The 18892-nt window shown below is 46.5% G+C and overlaps 1 protein-coding gene across 10 annotated transcripts in view; it reads right to left on the bottom strand.

The window, feature by feature from the left end:
* Positions 1-4026: 4026 nt before the first annotated feature.
* Positions 4027-18892, bottom strand: part of ATXN2 (ataxin 2) — a 66269-nt gene continuing 51403 nt past the window's right edge. For 6 of the 10 annotated variants that reach the window (XM_084820082.1, XM_084820083.1, XM_084820084.1 and 3 more), the window contains 5 exons: positions 17711-17895; positions 16882-17014; positions 13508-13561; positions 10725-10870; positions 7413-7990 (listed from right to left, as the gene is read on the bottom strand). In XM_084820082.1, coding sequence (XP_084676208.1) covers positions 7508-7990; positions 10725-10870; positions 13508-13561; positions 16882-17014; positions 17711-17895 — 1001 coding nt within the window. In that variant the 3' untranslated portion in view covers positions 7413-7507. Of the gene's footprint in view, positions 4546-5325; positions 5498-7412; positions 7991-10724; positions 10871-13507; positions 13562-16881; positions 17015-17710; positions 17896-18892 lie in introns of those variants that run through there. The other 4 variants (XM_084820086.1, XM_084820087.1, XM_084820091.1 and 1 more) reach the window with 1 other exon arrangement.

The raw sequence follows: 18892 nt of genomic DNA, 5'->3' as shown, positions 1-18892 counted from the left end.
AGATTTTGCTCCAAAGGCAAGCAAACAGGCTCATGAACGCTAGTTGCATGAACTTATTTCCTAGCTTTAAAAGTCGGGGGCCATTTTTCTCCAATACCGAACTAACGTCTCACACTATGCCCACAGTATGACAACAAGGCCCTTGGTTACCTGTAGCGCCTTTCCTCCAGAATCATCCTGATTGCACCGCTTGGCTTTCAGTGAGCAAAAACACCATGTTAGCAACGGACATACAAAGTGTTCTCATTCCAAAAATAAACACATCCTATCTTCTTTCAGTTTAGGTACACTCATGTACACATGTGACTCTGACTATAAAGTAATTTAAGAAGCAGCCCCTGCCTGAGGCCTCTAAGTGGGAAGGCAGGTGAGAAGGTGCAGGGATGGACTGAAGGGCTGCTTTACGGATTTAATGTAACAATAACGGGTGAAAAGTGCCTGTCTTAAATAACTAGATATTCGAATCTAGTCCAGCCTACAAAGTCAGAGCCCTAAGCAGAATAAGTACAAAGCATGTGAAGGATTGGGGAACATCAGCTGCTTCCTGTTCCTGCAAAGAACATGCTTGATTCTTAGAAGCAATCGAAAAGGAATTAAACATAGAAAGCCAGCCCATAGTTCCAACTAGCCCAGTTCTGCCAACTTTGCCTATCCAAGGTTGCTGGTAGAGGCTTTTCTTGCTATGAGAGGGACCAGGCCTAGGACTACCTGTCTGGCCTGAGCCGTCAAATTGGACACTTGAGGCTAAGATGACTCAGCCTCAAACAGCTGTTTATTCCCACCCATTCTAGAGGAAAAGGGATTATCCTGCACCCCCTTCTTTTCCCTCCAGCTAGCATCCCTACAGGGTTACCTACTGTGGCCTTAAAAGCCTGTTCGCTCAGAAACCCAAGCATCCCTCAGTCCAAGCATGTCTAATAGTACATGGAATCTCAGTCTTGCGCCAAACATTCCCCAATTTCTGATCTGTTTCCAGCTCAACTTCTTTGCAAACAGCAGGCCGATCTTCTGAGATTTATGTGCCATGTGGAAATTTGGAGATGTATTTCTATTAAAACCTACCACAGCTGCCCTTTAAGCTCTTTCAAGAATGCTTAGGCTTTGGAGGGTAACTTTTATTAACACTTGTAGCAAGTCTGCAGTGAAGGTGAGACAACGTTCACTGTTTACGCTTAGAAGCATATTAAAAGCAACACAACGCTGCCTTTGTTTAGGGCAGCCTTCTCCAAGCTGGGGCCCTTCAGAAGTGCTGAACCACAACGTCCAACACATCGGGAGGGCACCAGGCTTGGGGAAGGTTACCCTAAGGAACAGATGGTGCACTGCCCCAGCATCCGCAACCGAGGCGCATTTTGCCTCCCCGCCTGGACTGGGATCCCGTTGCCACTCTCCAGTCCACAAATAACAGAGTAGGGTGAACGTCTGGTCAGGTCTTAGCCTAAAAAAGAGGTGTTCTTTTGTCAGCTACTTTTGTTCTCTATCAAGCGGCAGTTCCCCATGCTACTTAGAGCACGGAAAGAGAAAACCAGGATTTGTGAAAGGGGGTCAGCTATGGGAGGCGACTGTCATTGTTCACTGTGGAGTGGGTAGACAGAAGCTAACAATTACTCTCTCTGCCAAAGCTGGTAATTTAATTGGGGGGCAGGGGGATAAGTTGCGTATCAAGTAACAAACAACATGGATAATGGTAAGCCACATATAATCAAGGTAAACAGCCAATGCCCACAAACCCTCTTTAAGGCATTTCAAATTGTTATTCAAAAGATGGTTGTGTGTCCAAAGACACTAGAGAGTTTTTTTTAATGTTTTTGTTCCATTTTCCTCCTTTAGTTATTCATACAGGATATCCTTGCGCTACAGGTTTAAATGTGGGGTCTGCGTGCCTGGTGGAAAGCCGGGGGATGTAAGCATGGCGTGGCATGGCATAGATAATCAGGGAGCCTGGGGTGAAGTTCCTAAGCCCTAGATCAACCCATGCCTGCTGCATCTTTTCCTTCAAGAAGGATCAGCAGCATGAGGAACAGCTATCATCTTAATCCAGTGACAGAAAGACAAAGAGGGGGAAGCTGGGAAGTGATAAGCCTATCAGGGTTACAATCTCTGCCTCAAAGAGAGGAACTTGACTTGAGACTTCTGCAAGAATTCAGTGCCTTCCCTTCAACTCTTAAATAATCATGGCACATTCTGGCACTGCACAGGGAATGGCAATTGGCCACCATTTGCCTCCCCTGACCTTTCAGGGCTGGATCACACAAGATGCGGGTATATTGCTTACCACGATGCGGGTATATTGCACCAGAATTGCTTTTGCTGAATGATGGTTCAAAGTGATAGGAGAGCTGTGACCTGTGAGGGCTGTTTCATGCAAGTCCAATGGAACAAAGAAAGTGTGAACTTGCTCTCAGAGGAAGTTCCAGGACTTGGGAAACTGCTATCTCACCACTTGGCTGTGATGTGTGCCAGAGCACTGCATGAACAGCACAGGGGCTGAGGGCACCGAGGCCAATGTGTTAATCAAAATCATTAAGTTCTCCTAAGGAACAAAGCCTTGCTTTTTCTACCTCGGATACCTAAACATCCCAAACAGCAACATACAGCCTGTAAGCAAGCAGGAGAGCCTCTAAAGAAACAAAAATCAGTGAGGCTCCCATCACTGCTAATCAGCCACCCCCTCTTATACAGTGCCTTTCTGTCTGTCCCCCACTGTCACCAGAAACCATCTTTTCACTTCTCATGATAAACAAGAATGAATAGCAGGCTTCCAGGATAGCAAAACTTTGGACACAGAGCCTTGTCTTTTAAACTCACATGCACCTAGGAAGCGGGGAGGGAAGGTTTTCAGAGGCAAGGAAAATGCACTCAGGGACACACCACAAATATGCATTGAAGGCAAAGCCCTTGCACTGACAAGGTCAGGCCCAACATTGTGCTGGCAGTGTCCCTGCACAGTGGAATTCAACATGCCATTTAAAATTCGGTTACCTGTGTTGGACTGCCATCTCACAGGTTTGTCCCAGAGTCTTCCTTCACGATGTTCCAGACAAGATGAAATGGCCGACAACGTTGCAAAGCACAGTGCGGATCAGCACTTACACCCTGAATAGCTTCATTCATGTTGTCACTGATAGCTAGAGGTGGAAAAAGCCTCACCGACCGCAGTTTCAACCCTTTTTTAATCTAGCACATTGGCCTCTGGAGACAACAGCATATGAATGGGTCCCACAGCTTGCTACTTTTTATGGAAACAAAACAAATAGACCTTTAAAGAAGAAAACTGTGTTTTTTTATGCCCTCTCCCCCATTCTCCACTCTTGTATAGTAGAATTTTTCTATATATTGTTTCTGTATGTACTGTACATGTAACTTATTCTTGAATACTGCTAAATATACATACAGATCTGCTCTTGCAGTAAAATACAACTGTTAAGAAATTTTCAATGGTTGGTTCTGCTGTCATTCCTCTCTTCCCTCTGTAGAGTCATCGGGTTTACAGAATCTTAACATGACGCATCTTATAAAATACTTTAAAGATTAAATCAGTCACATCTTGTACAATGGGAAGAACTGACAGAAAGGTCTATTTTCCACCTTTAATGGCCTTAAGCAGCCTACTGTCTGCTAGAATAAGTTTGCTAGTCAAACTCACAAATTTACATGGAAGTCATCTTTATAGTGGATGCTGCTTGATTCAGTCTCTTTCCTCACCTGCCTGCATGCCTTTGCCCCCTCGATACACCACTGAACAGCTGAAGTGGATTTATACTTGGGGGGAAAAGGGGAGGAAAAAGTAGAGGCAACGAGGTAAATCACATAGACGCCAGGAGGAAAGATCAGTTTTTAAAACTTTTTTTATTTTTTATTTTTTTTAAAGTTTTTATTTTATATTATCTACAAAGTAAAAGTTTCCTCTTAACTTAAAAGTTACACTGCTGCCTTGTGACAGCAGTTCCCCCCTCATCAAACATGATTTTATAAATAATAAATCCATATCCGTTTGACGATTAGAATTTGCTTTTTCCAAACCTCTTTCAAGTTTAGTTAGAAGTAAAAGGGATTTATTTTAAAGTCTTGATTTTTCATTTATTTATTTAAGTGAGAATAGCAGCAAGAATCACTCTCATTACTTCTTTCTCTAGCTGATGAATTTGAAACTTTGAAGGGCTGTTTTAAAAAATAAATAGCTTTTCCAGTTTTTTTCTGCAAGCGGAACAGGGTGGGGCACAGGCTTTATTTTTGACACAATACATGGAATTATGGAATTGTCCCACAAGGATTCTACATGCCTTTGTCTCAGTCCAAATTTCTCCTACTGCGAGGTGAACTGTTAGCATTCCTAGTGGATGTTACACAATTTTCTCTCTCCCTTAAAAACAAAAATAAGTGAAATACTAAGATTTTGTTTTGTTTTTGTCTTTTTTCTGTGCTTCCAAGTTGGTAGAAGCAGGAGAAGGAAGGTATTTGGCCTAAAAAAAGAAAGAAAGAGGGATCCAGCCTCACAGTTAACTCCAGCTCAGCGTTACAACTGCTGTTGATGGTGGGTTTGTACTGCAGAAAGAGAGAGAGAGAAAGAGTGTTGAAACATAAGAGAAAATATTGCAAAGCCCATCAAGGGCAATTTAAATAGCTGCTTGGCTACAAGAGAGGTCTCGTTGCTGCTTTGATCTACATAAACACCAAGAGAACCAACTTAAGTTGTCCCTTCTCTAGCCCAAAACATATTCTTGTTCACTAGATGCAGGGGCGAGGAATGAAAAACACAACTGCTGCTTTTTAAAAAAACAATACGTCAGCTACTTCTGCAAGCAAAAGCATTAGTGAGAAAGAGCTTTGAAATGAAGCAAGCGCTATACGGCTCTTGGTATGCCATGGGCCATGTTTATACAGCAATACCAAGAATGCCATTTCAGCTGTAGGGGACCACCAGAAGGAGGAAGGATGCCCAGCACAGTATAAAGGCACTTGGATGTATTAGAGATTAAACTGCAAAAAAGGGTGCATCTACTAGCATTTGTTGTGGTTAGTTTTTAATACCTTATAATAACCAGGTATGTAGGTGCTCCAAAGGAACTGGGAAGGGGGTGTGAATGCATTCGAACTGCCCATCCTGAATGGCAGCCTGCCCTTCTATTAAAAGTATGGTAGAACCTGTGCGAACAGCCATGGCCCCTGAAGAAACACACACGAGCTCCCCCTCTCTGTGCTCAAATCTCAGCTGACATCACATGGCCTCCTTCTGTCTCTCCCTCCCCCCCATCGTAGCCTTCTCCCCACCCCCCACCCCAGACTTGTGACCTCTCACGGCTACAGCGCACACACTCCTCTCACCTGAAGGGTGCGTCATATAGGGGAAGTGTGCTGCTGTTGAAACTGGAATGTGCTGCAGTGCACTTTGCGCAATGGCGGCTTGGGCCCCACCGGGTGGAGGCTGGGTCGTCATGAGCATCATCGGAGCATGGGCAGTTGGGTGAGAAGGAGCCATCCCTGACTGCACATGGGCCTGAAACAAAGAACTCTTTAGTAGCAAGGTCACAAGGAGAGGCCCACTCCTGGCCATGGAACTCAAAGCCCCATCACAAAGCAGCTCCTTTTGTTTTATTTATTTACTGAATTTCTTAGCCACCTTTCTCTTTAAAAAGACCCAAGGTGACTTACAGCAAAAAATTATTAAAACATACAAAATACAAACTACTAAAAGCAATTTCTATTCAAACACCATAATAAAACAACCAAAACGCCAGTGCAGAATAAGAAGCTTATCATAAGCCTTCAAATGCCTGCGAGTAGAGGAAAGTCTTGACCTCGAGCTGAAAAGATGACAATGTTGGTGCCAGGCAGGCCTCACTTGGGAGAGCATTCCATGATGGGGTGGCCACCACTGAAAAGGAGGCAGCGGCGGCAGCTGCTGGAGGCACACTGAGCTCAAGTCTCAAGATCTTAGACCATGCTTCTTAGGCCTCCCTCCCAATAAGTGCAGCAGGTATAAAACTAAAAACAGCACAAGAACATGTTGAGTTTGGGAAAGTTGTAAATTGGGGGGAGGGGAAAGGGACAGAGAAATGCAGCTCTTGGCTTGCTTTCACTGCTTGATAGTGTGTGTGGGGTGCCACATTCAAATATGTAAGGGAGAGACTGTCCCATTCCCAGCACCAAAATCTAATGACATGTTTGAGGACGACAACAGAGACTTGGGATTTTCCAGAAAAGGACTTACTCGGTTTTCATGCCTCAGACGTGACAGATCCTCAACGTGCCTGTTTTGTAGTTTGTGTGTTCCTGCCCAAAGGATCTCTCTCTGATGACTTCATTCCTGGGCAGGCAGCCACCACCTGCTGCACACTGCTAAACTCAGAAACCCGTGCTACAGCTGAGCCTCCAAGCCAAACCCTTCTGGCTTTCGCCAAGCAGGAGTCGCTGCTGCGCCACTGCCTAGTGTGAAATGTGCGCACTCGTGTCATGCCCCAAGCAGCCTGCTTTGCAGAGGAGTGTGCTTTAGGGTCAGTTTCTGCCACAGGCAGCTGTGCCCCTCTGGAACATCATCCAGCCAGGCTTTTCATTTACCTGGGTACACTTTAAAGGCCAATGGGCAAAGAAGGTACCTTTCAGGAGAGGCAAATTAAGCGGTAGTATTATCGAGACATCAACACAGGATTCCTCAGCCAGCTCCTGCACACAGCAGTGATTACGTAGCTACACCTGCTGACTTCCCAGCTAACAAAGCCTCCGCAGCCTGCTTGTAAATTTGGCTGCCTGATTCAGGTTCCTTACGGAGAATGGTCTCCCCCCCGTTTCCTTTGGATCTCGTACAGCCCTGCTGAGCCAGGAACACGTGGCTTCAGCCACGGCAGGGAGATCGGAAGGCAGAGTTCGGCTAGCTGTAGCTCACTGGTGGAGCACAGGCTTCGCACCCAGAATGTCTGATGCCCCACCTCCAACATCTCCAGTTGAAAGGATCCAGGCAGCAGGTGGGGGGCAACACTCTTTTCTGCCTGAGGCCCTGGAGAACCATCACCAACCAAAACAGATAATACTGGTCCAGATGAGAGGTACTGAACCGCTTTCAGCCTGAGGGCTGAATTCCACTCTGGAGAACTCTTGGGGACCGCATTCCAGTGGGGCTGAAGGCAAAAGGGGTGGGGCCAAACATACCAAAAAATGCCAGCATATTGTAGCTTCAAGCTCTTCCTGCCAGCACTAAGCCTTAGGAGAGGCATTTCAACCTTCTGGAATGGGGGGGAAACCACCAAAGCCAGGAAACCACCAAACAATGGGTGGTCAGGGGAAAAGGGGTGCAACTGGGGGAAAGGGCCTGGCCACCTGGGGAACCCAGGAGGGCCAGACTGTTCCCCAGGCAGGCTGGACTTGACCCTTGGGCCTGAGGTCCTGTACCCCTCACCTAGATGGACGAAGAATCTCACCTGGTATGAAGTGGTGCCCTAAGCTCCCCTGGCCCCTCCTGCAATCTAGCGATCCCAAGGGATTCGAATCCATGAGTCAGACTCCAAAGCACTCATGCACATCGCACTGGACACACGCACCCAAGTGCGCCCCCTCGACGTTCCAAGCAGTGCTCTGGGGCTCCGATACAGCCAGGGTGTGACCCACTGCCCCCCCCAGTGAGCTCTCCTAGAGCTAAGTAACTTGGGGCTACCCCCCTTGGTACAAGCCCAATATGAAGGAGAAACGGCTCCCACCGCCTTCGCCTCCTCCCTGATACTGAGAGCCACCTGGAGCCCCGGCCAAGCCATCTCAGGGTTTTTGTTACCTGGGGGACATGAGCCATGTGTGGCGGGTTGGTGTAGGCAGGCTGGACATGGGAAGGATGGATGGCGAAGACTGTCTGTTGTGCTGTAGGGAAGCTGCTCTGCGGAGACTGTGTGCTGGAGCCGGGGGCCATGGAAGGAGGAGTCGGTGCAAGACCAGCGTGATAGATCGCAGGCTGCTGCTGAGCATTCGTCAGGTGGAGGGCCTGGGCAGCCTGGTGTTGATGGGGCTGCAGACAGACAGGGAGAGACAGACAGGAAGAAAATCACTGACATTGTGATCCTACAATATTTATCCTCAGAAAAAGTCATCACAGAATCAATGTTCTTCCATCACCCTACACTGCACTTACAAAATCCAGTGTTTCGTCATGTTCCCGTCTACCACAACCTTCCTCAACCTGGCACCTCCAGATGTGCTGGGACTGCAACTCCCATAATTCACAGCCATGCAGGTTGGGGAAGGATGCTATACAGCATGTTAGCTGCTAGCAGCACGTGTGACAGCACAAGGCAATGTCACTGGAAAACCACAGGGACATAGTTCCTTGTTTTGCTAGAAAGTAAATTGCCCAACCAGCCGAATACTGTAGAGTTCGGCACTATGGGTTGAGGAACCTCATCTGCATTTCCCCATCCTTTACAAGGGTAGGACTGCTATGAGTTCAATACACTTGAAAAGCAAGAGCTGGAGGCTAGGCTTTCTTCAGTGGTGCTGCAATTGTGGGAAAGCTTCCTAAGGCACTCTAAGCAACATCCCTACTTTGGCTTTGACCCTCGATGAAGACACTTCTGTCCTACTCATGTGCTGCTGCTACCCTTTTTGTGCTTATCTGATTTTAGTTTACCTTTATGTATGCTGCCACTTAAATAGCAGGGAAGTTTCTGTGTCTGGAGGTGTTCTCGGGTGGAGGAGGGTGAATAAGCTGAGACTAAATCCAGACAAGACAGAGGTGCTGTAGTTAGAGAAACAGACTACTCCAGATGGAGGTTTACAACTGGCCTTAGGGGGAGTGTCCTCCCTTTGAGCACCAGGTGCACAGTGTGGGAGTTCTCCTGGACGCTGCACTAATTGGGGAAGCAGCTCCAGTGGCAGCAGCAGCCAGGTGTGCCTTCTACCAGCTGTGAGTATACCGTGGCTCTGTCTGGAGAGGGCAGACCTTGCCCAGTTATCCATGCAGCAGTGATATCCAGGTTGGACTAGTGTAGCGTACTGCATGTGGGGCTGCCTTTGAAAACAACTCAGAGACTTCAGCTGCTGCAGAACGCAGTCACCAGCATACTGCAGGGTCATGGAGGCTGGACCATGCAACACCGATACTGCATCAGCTGTGCCGGCTGCCGGGGCATATCTCAGCCCAATTCAGAAGTGCTGGTTTTAACCTTTAAAGCCTTGAATCAGCCTTCCCCAACCAGATGCCCTCCAGATGTTTTGGACTACAACTCCCAGCATTCCTGACCACTGACCATGCTGCTGGGACTTGATGTCCAAAACATCTGGAGGGCACCAGGTTGGGCAAGTGGCCAAGTTACTTGAAGGGCCCATACCCTCACCCATTCCAGCCTGCCCAGGCTTTGACATCAGCTGTTGAAGTCCTGCTCACATGCCTGCCAATGAAGACAACCAGGCTGGCGAGGACAATGGAGCAGGCTTTTTCGGCCATGGTCCCACAGCTGTAAAACACGGTGCCTGCTGCTGTGCATTTGGCCCCGGCATTACAGAGCTTTAGACGACCTCTTAAGAGGCATTTTTTCCCCTCCGGACTTCTTTTAAGATGGGTTTCATAGGCTGCTGAACCAAGGTAGTTTCAGCTACTCTTGTTCAAATATGTATCAGAGTTCTGTATTTTACAGAACAGTGTATGTTTAGTTTTTAGCTGGTTTTTATTCATGGTTGACTTTGTTTGCAAGTGTATTGTTTTATTATTGTAACATAATAATCTCAGTATTTGGAAGTCATGTTCAGATGGTTTTTCCCTTAAAGGTGGCATATAAATATCTTACATAAATTATAAGACGATGTACTTCATAAATAAAATACAAATATAATGGTATTTATTTGAAATGTTACTCCACTTTTCCAATCCCAAAAAAGGAGTTGTTTAAAGAGGCTTACAGAATATTAAAAATAATAAAAACAATAATTAAAATGCATCATCAACAAGTTAAAAGCAGCAGCAAAATACACCAAATACAAAACAAAACAAATAGTCCAAGAATAAAACTAAGCAACAGCAGAGTGAAATGCTTGTTTAAAATAGAAATGTCTTCACTCGCTGGCCGAACACAGATAAAGAGGCTGATGCCCTAGCCTCTGTGGGCAGGGAGTTCCACACATGGGGCACTGCCACCAAGAAAGCCCCATTGGGCACTGCCATCAACTGTGCCTCCAGAGGCAACGGCACGTGCAAGAGGGACGCAGCAGCTGATCTCAAAGGACTGGCAGGCTCCTACGGGAGCAGAGGCTCCTTCCGGTAGCCTGGTTCCAAGTCCTTTGGGGCACTAAAGGCGATGACTGCTACTTTGAATTACACTTGGAAATGAAGTAGCAGCGGGTGCCATACTGGGGGGGGGGGGGGGGGTGTCTCATGGCACCAGTGCATTGCTTCAGTCAAAATTCTAGCAGCAGTATTCTGCACTAGTTGGCGATTCAGACTGGTCTTTGGGACAGCCTGCAAGGAGCACGTCACAGTAGCCCAATCATCTTGGCTTCTGACGTGTAGTGAACTCGCATCGACCGAGGTGGCCAATCCCAGTGACCAACTCTTTTCAATGGGAACCAGCAGCCTCTGACAGGTGATGAACTGCAAGACAGTTCCTACCACTTGAGCGCTGCTGGCTGGGAGATTCAGCCCTGGGTGGCACAGATTCTAAGCAATGCAGTATTGTATATGCGACTGGCATGGGCAATGACAACACAGGACTCGCTCCTCTGCCACAGGGATCGCCAGTCGTGGCTCTTACCTGCACTGGGCTGGGGGCTGGGTGGCTCCCTCCATGCTGGCTCTGCTGCTGCCCTGTGGGCGTGGCAGACGGCTGCGGGTGTGGTGGATGCGGATGCAGGGTGGCGCTGGGATGGGCATACTGCTGAGCAAGGGAACCAGTGGAAACTTGGGGGGCAAAGGAGAGAAAAGAAAATGAGAACTGACACCAAGCTCAGAGAGCACATGGGACTCCCTCAGCTCTGGGCACCTCTCCTTATATAACTGTGTTTCTTACCTGAGGCTTACAGTTCTGATGCATGTAAAAACTGTACAAATGTCAGCTGGCTGGCACTCTCTCTCCTCAATCCCGCTTTTTCTTGTTATTGCATCAGGCCATGGAGTGTACATTTTCTTTAAAAACCTACATGGTTGTGGTGGGAAGCATGAGGTTGCGCGGGCAGGGTATGGAAAGGAAGCCCAAGCCTAAGTGGGGCTTCTGGGGGTCGAGGGAGCTGGCCACCATGGCTGTCGAGCACTCCCTGGCCCAGTCCTCCCCAACCTGGTACCCTCCAGATGTGTGGGACTGCAACTCCCAGCACAACCATGCTGGCTGGAAATGATGGGAGTTGCAGTCCAACACATCAGTGGAGGAAAAATTGGCAAAGGCTGCCCTAACCTCTCCTGCAGCCAGTCTTCAAGCCCTTCAGTTCTCTATGATCTTATGCTCTTGCCTGAAAGGTCGAAACCGGGGCAGGGGGGAGATATACACACTTTCGTTCACAGAATTGTGCATCATGTTACTATGTACAAATACACTGGACTTTTGTTTTTTATTCTAGATGGGGCATTTTAGGTTTCCTAGCACACAACCCCGGCCACAGACCCTTTACTTCCTCTTCAAACTAGAAGAGGAGAAACAGGATCTGGTGGCAGTCTCCTTTCTGCTAAAATAGCATGTGATTATTTTGCTAGCAGTGAGAAATGCTTCCTCAAGGAGCTCGCACAGATCAGTCACATTCAGAGTTTAAAGGTGCCCAGTCCAAAACTTGCTGCAGACCAGCCATGGACCCACAACTTGCAACAAGAAGATTTTAAATCGGTCTTGACAGCTACCGTACCAGGTGCCTGTCAACCAATACATCCAGAGTATTACTACTTGTTTGTTACATGCAAGATCATTCACATGAATAGTCTCCTTGCAAAAAGACAAGGAAAGCAAAATAAAAAGATGACATAGTGATGGCATTTCACTCTCAGAGGTTCATCTGAATACACCCTTACTCCAAACTGAGCAGACATAAGCTCACATGGCTTACTTCCACCTCCCCTATCAACCCTACCACATTTCCCATTGTTCTGCAAATGGGGACAGAACACACAGTTATGGTAGGCAAGATGGCACTTGGCTCTCAACATCATGTCAGCAAGAAGGAGGAAATAGCAAAGAAGTAAAAGGTTTTGGAAAAGGGAAGCATAAAATGAACACAAGTTGCAATCCAAGGGGAAAAATCAATTGTCAAGGCAGCAGAAAGTATAGAAAGAGGGAGGGAGAGGCCAACCAAATTAAACACCTGCATAGATTCTGCTTGCAGGAAAAGTAAGAGCTTTAAATGGACTCAGTAAAAACAGGCTGAAGATACAACACATCCACAATTAGAGTATATTACTGCCAGATCTAGTCAGGTGGCAACAGAGACCATTTGAATGGCAGAAAGCAGAGCACTCTCTCCATGTAAACACATTCAGAATTATGTCAATGCATATCATAGGTGTACAGTGGACTTTGTTTTGCAAAGGAAGGTCTATTAAAAGGAAATCGGCTTGTTGAAAGAGTTTCAGTGCACCAAACCAAGCCCCGTGAACGCATTACAGTCTTCTAACTACACGGAACAGATTAACAGCAGATTCCTGGGGCAGGTTCAAACAAAGCCCTTCCTAGCCCAGCCCCAAGGACTGAGAGCACATAGGGCTCCCATTACAGGCTGTGGACCAGGAGGAGCTCTCTTCCCCTAGCTGACAGTTCTGGCCATGCATGCATTCTGTTAGGATTCTTCATGTTCACTCAAATATACAGAAAGAAAGAAGCTGCTCTGGAAGGAGCCTCTAAGGGTGCGTGCTCCTGCCACAATTGTGCTCCAGAATTCAACACTGTATACTGAATTTCATTCAGGTCAGCCTCTGTTGAGCACTTCCTAGCCTGCCATCATGGTTAAGCAAATGGGCAGCATTCTGTCTGCACTGGCTCACAGTTAGGTTAGGCCCTGCAGTGGTCGGTTTCAACAGTCAGGACAGTGGCCTTCCCCTAGAAGCTTCTAATCTCAGTCTTGACCGTTCGGCCACCCTCTCTTCATTCCCACCCCCAACTCACAAAAGCCCTAATCCTCCTCCTTTCCCAACAGTTCCCAATACCAGAACTAAGACTTCTGCAGAAATTATTGTGGACCACTGCAAACTGGACAAAGCTTCCTTCACAAGGCAGTAAATTGTTGGTCTGAGGAAATGTAAGAAGCAAAGACATACAAACAGGCAAGCAGCTACACAACTGGAGCAGTTTTTACAATTTTCGCCAACGTTGGCCCAGTGTTGTCATCTTACTTGCACGGTCTCTTAAACAGAATCAAACATTCCTCAAATAACGCAATTCAGCATCTTTACATATCCTGCAAGTTCACTGTGTCTCTTTGACAGAAATGCTTCCCCTAACTTTCAGTAGGTTTGGTGCAAAAACAGAGGACATCTGTTCAACAAGCCTATTCCTCTGACAGATTCTTTCAAAGTTGTTTATTGTACAAAATCAAAGTTAGTACAAAAAACCCAACTCACTGGCAAAGTAGAAAGAAGGGCCTGTCTCCTTGCTGTAGGGTATTTTGGGACATGCTGAATTTGGGAAATAGAAAGGGAAATTAGCCACATGCCACGAGATGAAAGCACCACTTCCAGTCTTCTAGAAAGGTTAACAGTCAATTATTGTTTTCATGCACAAACCAATTTGCAATTTTAGGAATCTTGAACTGAACACCATTTTCAGTTGGTCTTCATCAGTATTAAAATGGCCACTATTAAAGGCATTTCACATTCCATTAAATAACCACAGCATGAAAAATAGGAATCAAAAGTGTTAACCAATTTGCAATGAAGATAAATACATTAGTTCAGATTACAATCCCAGAAAACTGGATTTCCTCAATACACATAGCCCCCTTTCCCCAAATATTGCTCAATACAGCACACTGAATTTTTAGCAGAGACAGAAAACTAGATAGACTAGAGAGAGAATCAGACACAGAAAAATACTGATAAAATATGAAGCGGAACCAGAATCAAGCACAGGAATAAACCTTATCTGGGATTACACTTTAGAACAAACATTTCAAGTCTTCGTTGAAGTTCTGCGATTAATGGTTGCTGCTACTTACATGAATATGTTAATTACATGTTAATTAGAATGAATATGCTATCAAGGTATTTAGCATGGAGCAACAGAGCTGCTGCCAATTAAGGCAGAATGCCCACTGCAAAATTTCACTATGTCTCTAGGCTAGCCTTCCCCAGCCTGGCACCTTCAGATGTGTTGGACTACCTCAGGCTTGGGAAGGGTGCTCTGGATCACTGGCCAATAGAAATAACAACAACACAACTTAGTATTCATTCAGTTTTAACATGTTCAATATGTCACACACATCTTCTCAGTAATCTCCATAACAACCCTGGGCGACAGATGAGTACGATCACCTTCACACTGCAGATGTGGGGACAGAAGGGGAGTTAGGGGGCAGAGGGGAAAAAAGTGGCCAAGGCAAGGACTGCCCAGCTCACAGCTCACTCTCAAATAACCACCCTAGAGGTAGCCAAGTTAGTGCAGGCCAGTCAAGAAAGCATTCAACTATATGCTCTGCACTATCATCTATCACAATACAGCAGCCTTCCTCAAGCAGGTGCCCTCCAGATGTGTTGGACTACAACTCCCAGCATGCCTGTCAGCCATGGCTAGCTGTGGCATGCTCAGAGCTGTAGTCCGATGCATCTGGAGGGCACCCAGTTGGGGAAGGCTGCAATATGTAGTTCCTAGATCAAACTTTAAAAACCACAAACATTTCTGAAGGTTTAGGCTTCCATGGAACTACCATGGAACTGTGACATGTCTCAAGGTTTTGGTTATGAGGGCTGGACAAAATGAAGGTGGCAATGTTGTTAATAAAGAGACTGCTACTGGGAATATTCTCAATGAAAACCCTCTGCCTCTCTATCTCGGTACGTGGATGCATCGAGCGAAAAGTGTTCGGAACCCGAGCTCCAACCTCATGACAGCGTGCTCCTCAGTCTGTTAAGCTAAGAGACTCTAGTTGGCCCTGGTTGTTTCTAGGTCAGCTGCATGCAACAGGACCAAGTCAGCAACTCCTGCTCATGTCGCAGGATAATTTCAGACATTGGACTTGACTCGCAAATGCCTGTGAAAGCCTCATCACATATCCTATTGGTAGGCCTGTGTCTGCTTTAACCCCTTGTGTCAAGATTAAGAACGTGGTACTCCAAAGGAGCCAGCTGGAACCCGGGGATTCCTCATGGGTTCCAAATCTCAGGACTGTCCTAATACATGGCTAAGAGTCACAACACACAACAAGAGTCAGACCGGAATGGAAGGATCCCTTCTGGAGATGTCAGAGCTGCATAGGGGCTGCCCAGGCTGTTCTCCATAGATCTTCCCACTTTTGACACTTAGGAAGTGGCCTTACACAGAGTCAGAACATTGGTCCATGTAGCTCAGTACTGTTTACACTGACTGGCAGCAATGGATGTCCAATGTTTCAGACAGGGGCCTTTCCCCACCCTACCTAGAGATGCTGGGATTCAACCTGGGACCCTCTGCATGCAAAGCAGCACTCTACCACTACAGCTCTTCACCCTTTAAAGGGCAGCCCCATTCTCACCATGACGACATCCGAACTCACAACCATGACGCTCTGACCAACTAAGCTACTTGGCTAAGTGCAGTGGTGGCTTTCTCCAGGCTTCCTCTCAGCTGCCTCTCTTCCAAAGAGCAGCCCTCAGGAAGAAGAGGCTATAACAGAGAATTTGTCTCACCCGGAAATTTCCCTTCTATGTGTTCGCCAGGTAGTGTTCAAGCACAACAAGAAAACAGAGGTGGCCAGTCCAAAGGATATTACTATCTCTGAATCCAAATGACACCTCAATAACTTACTCCAAGCAGCAAAGGGACACTGTCCTTAAACTTGAAGTTTAAGAGGGTTGTTCTGAACCTAGCATTACTTAAGCAATACTTGCAATTGCATCCCAGAAGCTGACTGCAAGACATCTGATGAATGTCCAGAGTGCACCCATTTAAACAGGATGCCTTATGCCAGCATACAACGAGGAAAGGAGCTGCTTTGCTATTCTACCCACAAGGAAGTCATTCTTGGCCTAAGAGGTAAAGTAATTGGTGTGCAAAACCTTCCCTGGGCTACACGCCCAAGACAGAACTTGTCTTACATTTGAATACAGACAATGTCTTCCAGAGTAGCCAGCCCTGGGAGGCAGATAACTGACACAGCCTCATTCGTGCCAAGGAATCAACTGAGGACTTCATGCCTGAGGACTGCAGGCGCATGACCCCAATAGCCAAGCTGAATGCTGCCAAGGAGCAGGAATCTGTTTCCAAGATTGTGACTGTATGTGTCTGTGAGGGGAGGCCTACTGCCTTGAATCCTTGGCATAAATTTAAACAGTCATGGAAAAGGAGCAGGCTTAGGAGTTCAGAAGAACACACTATGAATATACTCTGCTGTTGAAGACCTAAATGGCTCGTCTCTGCTGCACAATACTGTGTTCAAGTGGACACTGAGTGCTACAAAGATCCTCTCTGCTGTGCTAGCTCATTCCCACATGCAAACAATGTCATACATGTCTGAGTTGGTGATAAATCAGAGTTCTAAAAAGGCTGTGGAGGATGGGAAAATTAGGATATGCTCTGTTCTAAGTACCAAAGGGGAATCTGACACAGAAGAGTCAAATGGCTGCCACAGCTGTTTATGCTTTACCATTTGTACTTCATTTCTCAAGTCACTAGAAACTGTATGGACACATTAACTGGTTTTAGTAAATTTCAAAACAAACTCAAAACACCAAGTGCTCCTTTTCCCTCCCATCAACTCAGTAAATGTGCCTCCCAGCAAAACAGAACCCAAAATGTGCCCTACCATACATCGCATGCGTCTGCTCGTGTGCACCGTACTGCGTCGCAGTAGAAGAAACTAGGCTGGGCTGAGGGTGTGCCGGTGGTGCCATCATCCTAGCACTGCCCTGTAGGACGGGGCTATAAACGTGGGGGTGCTGCAAGGAGTATATGTAAGAGAGACAATGAGAAAAACTTATCATCACAGGTGCTTCTTTACAGAAACAAAAAGTCCTTCTTCAAGCTGGCAATGCGTATTGTCAGGGAAGCTTGGAAATATCAGAAGACCATGTCTCAAATGAGCTGGGATACAAATCTGAAGAAAGATTCATGATCTCTCCTGAGACAGATTTTCTAGCCCATTATTATGGCACACAAGGCCTCTTAGCATATGGCACTGAGGCTGAGCTATGTCAGTGGGTAACGTAAGCCAGGGGGGTGAACCTGTTGCCTTCCAGATGTTGGATTCCAACTCCCAACAGCTAGCATAGCCAACGGCCATGGATGTTGAGAGTTGTCAACCAAAAACATCTGGAGGGCCACTGGTTGCCATATTGTCCAGACCGTACTATCCATCCAGGTCATGACCTGGGGAGCCTTTGAGCCTGACTGCCAGTCCTGTCTGCATGGAAGAGAAGTGGGTGCAAACATGCCCCTCCATCTGTACATAGGGCAACGTATGGCAAGGGCACTGTGTGTATCACCAAATTGACAATTCATGCCTGTAGTGTCCTTTGAAGTTCTGTGTAGCAGAAATCACCAGTTTTCCTATAGTATTCAGTGGGGCAACATACAAGTTAAAATCCCATTGTTAGAGGAAGAACAAGTGACAAAGAGCCCAGCTGAAGGCATACCTGAGACTGATAATGTGGCATGTGCTGAACGAGAGGTTGGTTGGGGAACTGCTGAGGACTGTAGGCAACGTACTGGGTTGAATAAGCCGGTGGTGTAGCGACGATAGGAGCCCCGGCAGCAGAAGCAGGGTGCATCATGGCGTTCTGATGGTGCTGGTCCTGCCGCTGCTGAGGCATATTTGATACTGCGAAGGAAGGAAAGAGGGCACCTTAAGGAGGGCTCCTTCCCCCAACCCTATGCCAACATTTCTACACACAGCTAAGTATGACTGCAATCTGCTGACAAGCCAAATAGAGCTGAAGCCTCAGATGTCAGTAGTGTTCAGGGATCTCACCCTGCACATGGGCTTTAAGGCCACAAGGGACATGTCAACTCACAGAGAGCCAGGCTGGGCAATTCATTCAGGCAGAAAAATGGTGTGTGAAGTAGCTTTCCAAACATTAACTGGTATATAATGGAATACTGTTCTGGCACAACAAGCTTTTTCACTAGCAATAGTGTAGGCTTTACCACTGCATGTACTAGACAAGAAGGGGCTGGGAAAGAGATAGCAATTTAATAGGCTGTAGAACTGCGAGGGGGGAAATAACCTTTGCTCTCAAAATTACAATTAGAAAGGTCATAGTCCCTGCTTAAACCTCCCCACTCTAGTTTTTAAAAAGCACTCAATTCTGATAGGTTTACAGCCCCTGTGCACATGACTTTTATAAATACTATTCTGAATGCTTTAGCAAAAGACAAGATATATAGGATGATAGCACTTTCTCTAAAAACAACAACAGTTGGTTCAATAAAAGGGTATCATCTCACTTGTTCTAGGGTTGTTTTTTTGCTCATACGACCAATGGGAGTGTTAAAATCAAGGAAGCCCTGTAATAAAACAGCAGCTTGATAGCCAAATATTGCAGAAAGGCTTTCAAAATTGGGAGTCTTGCTATACACTGCGTGGACAAAGCCTCCAACCATTTAAAGTTTCCCCCAGCAGAAGAAATAAGCCCCTGCTGTGGCAAAGTATTCCACTACCACTACCTCTTATTTGTTATTATAACGAACGGACCCAGCTTTGCACAGACTGGACTAGCCCTTCGTTGGATATAGCAAAGCCTTCAAGGAAATGTATGCAGCTGATATTTGGACACCCCATCTGAGTGATGGCAGTCCCACCAGCACCTCTAGGCATA

The sequence above is a fragment of the Heloderma suspectum genome, chromosome 13, assembly GCF_057233095.1.
Source record: "Heloderma suspectum isolate Gila_16-S chromosome 13, 16-S_ref, whole genome shotgun sequence".
NCBI lineage: Eukaryota > Metazoa > Chordata > Lepidosauria > Squamata > Helodermatidae > Heloderma > Heloderma suspectum.
The sequence above is the reverse complement of the archived record's forward strand: the minus strand, read 5'-3'. Positions and strand labels throughout refer to the sequence as shown.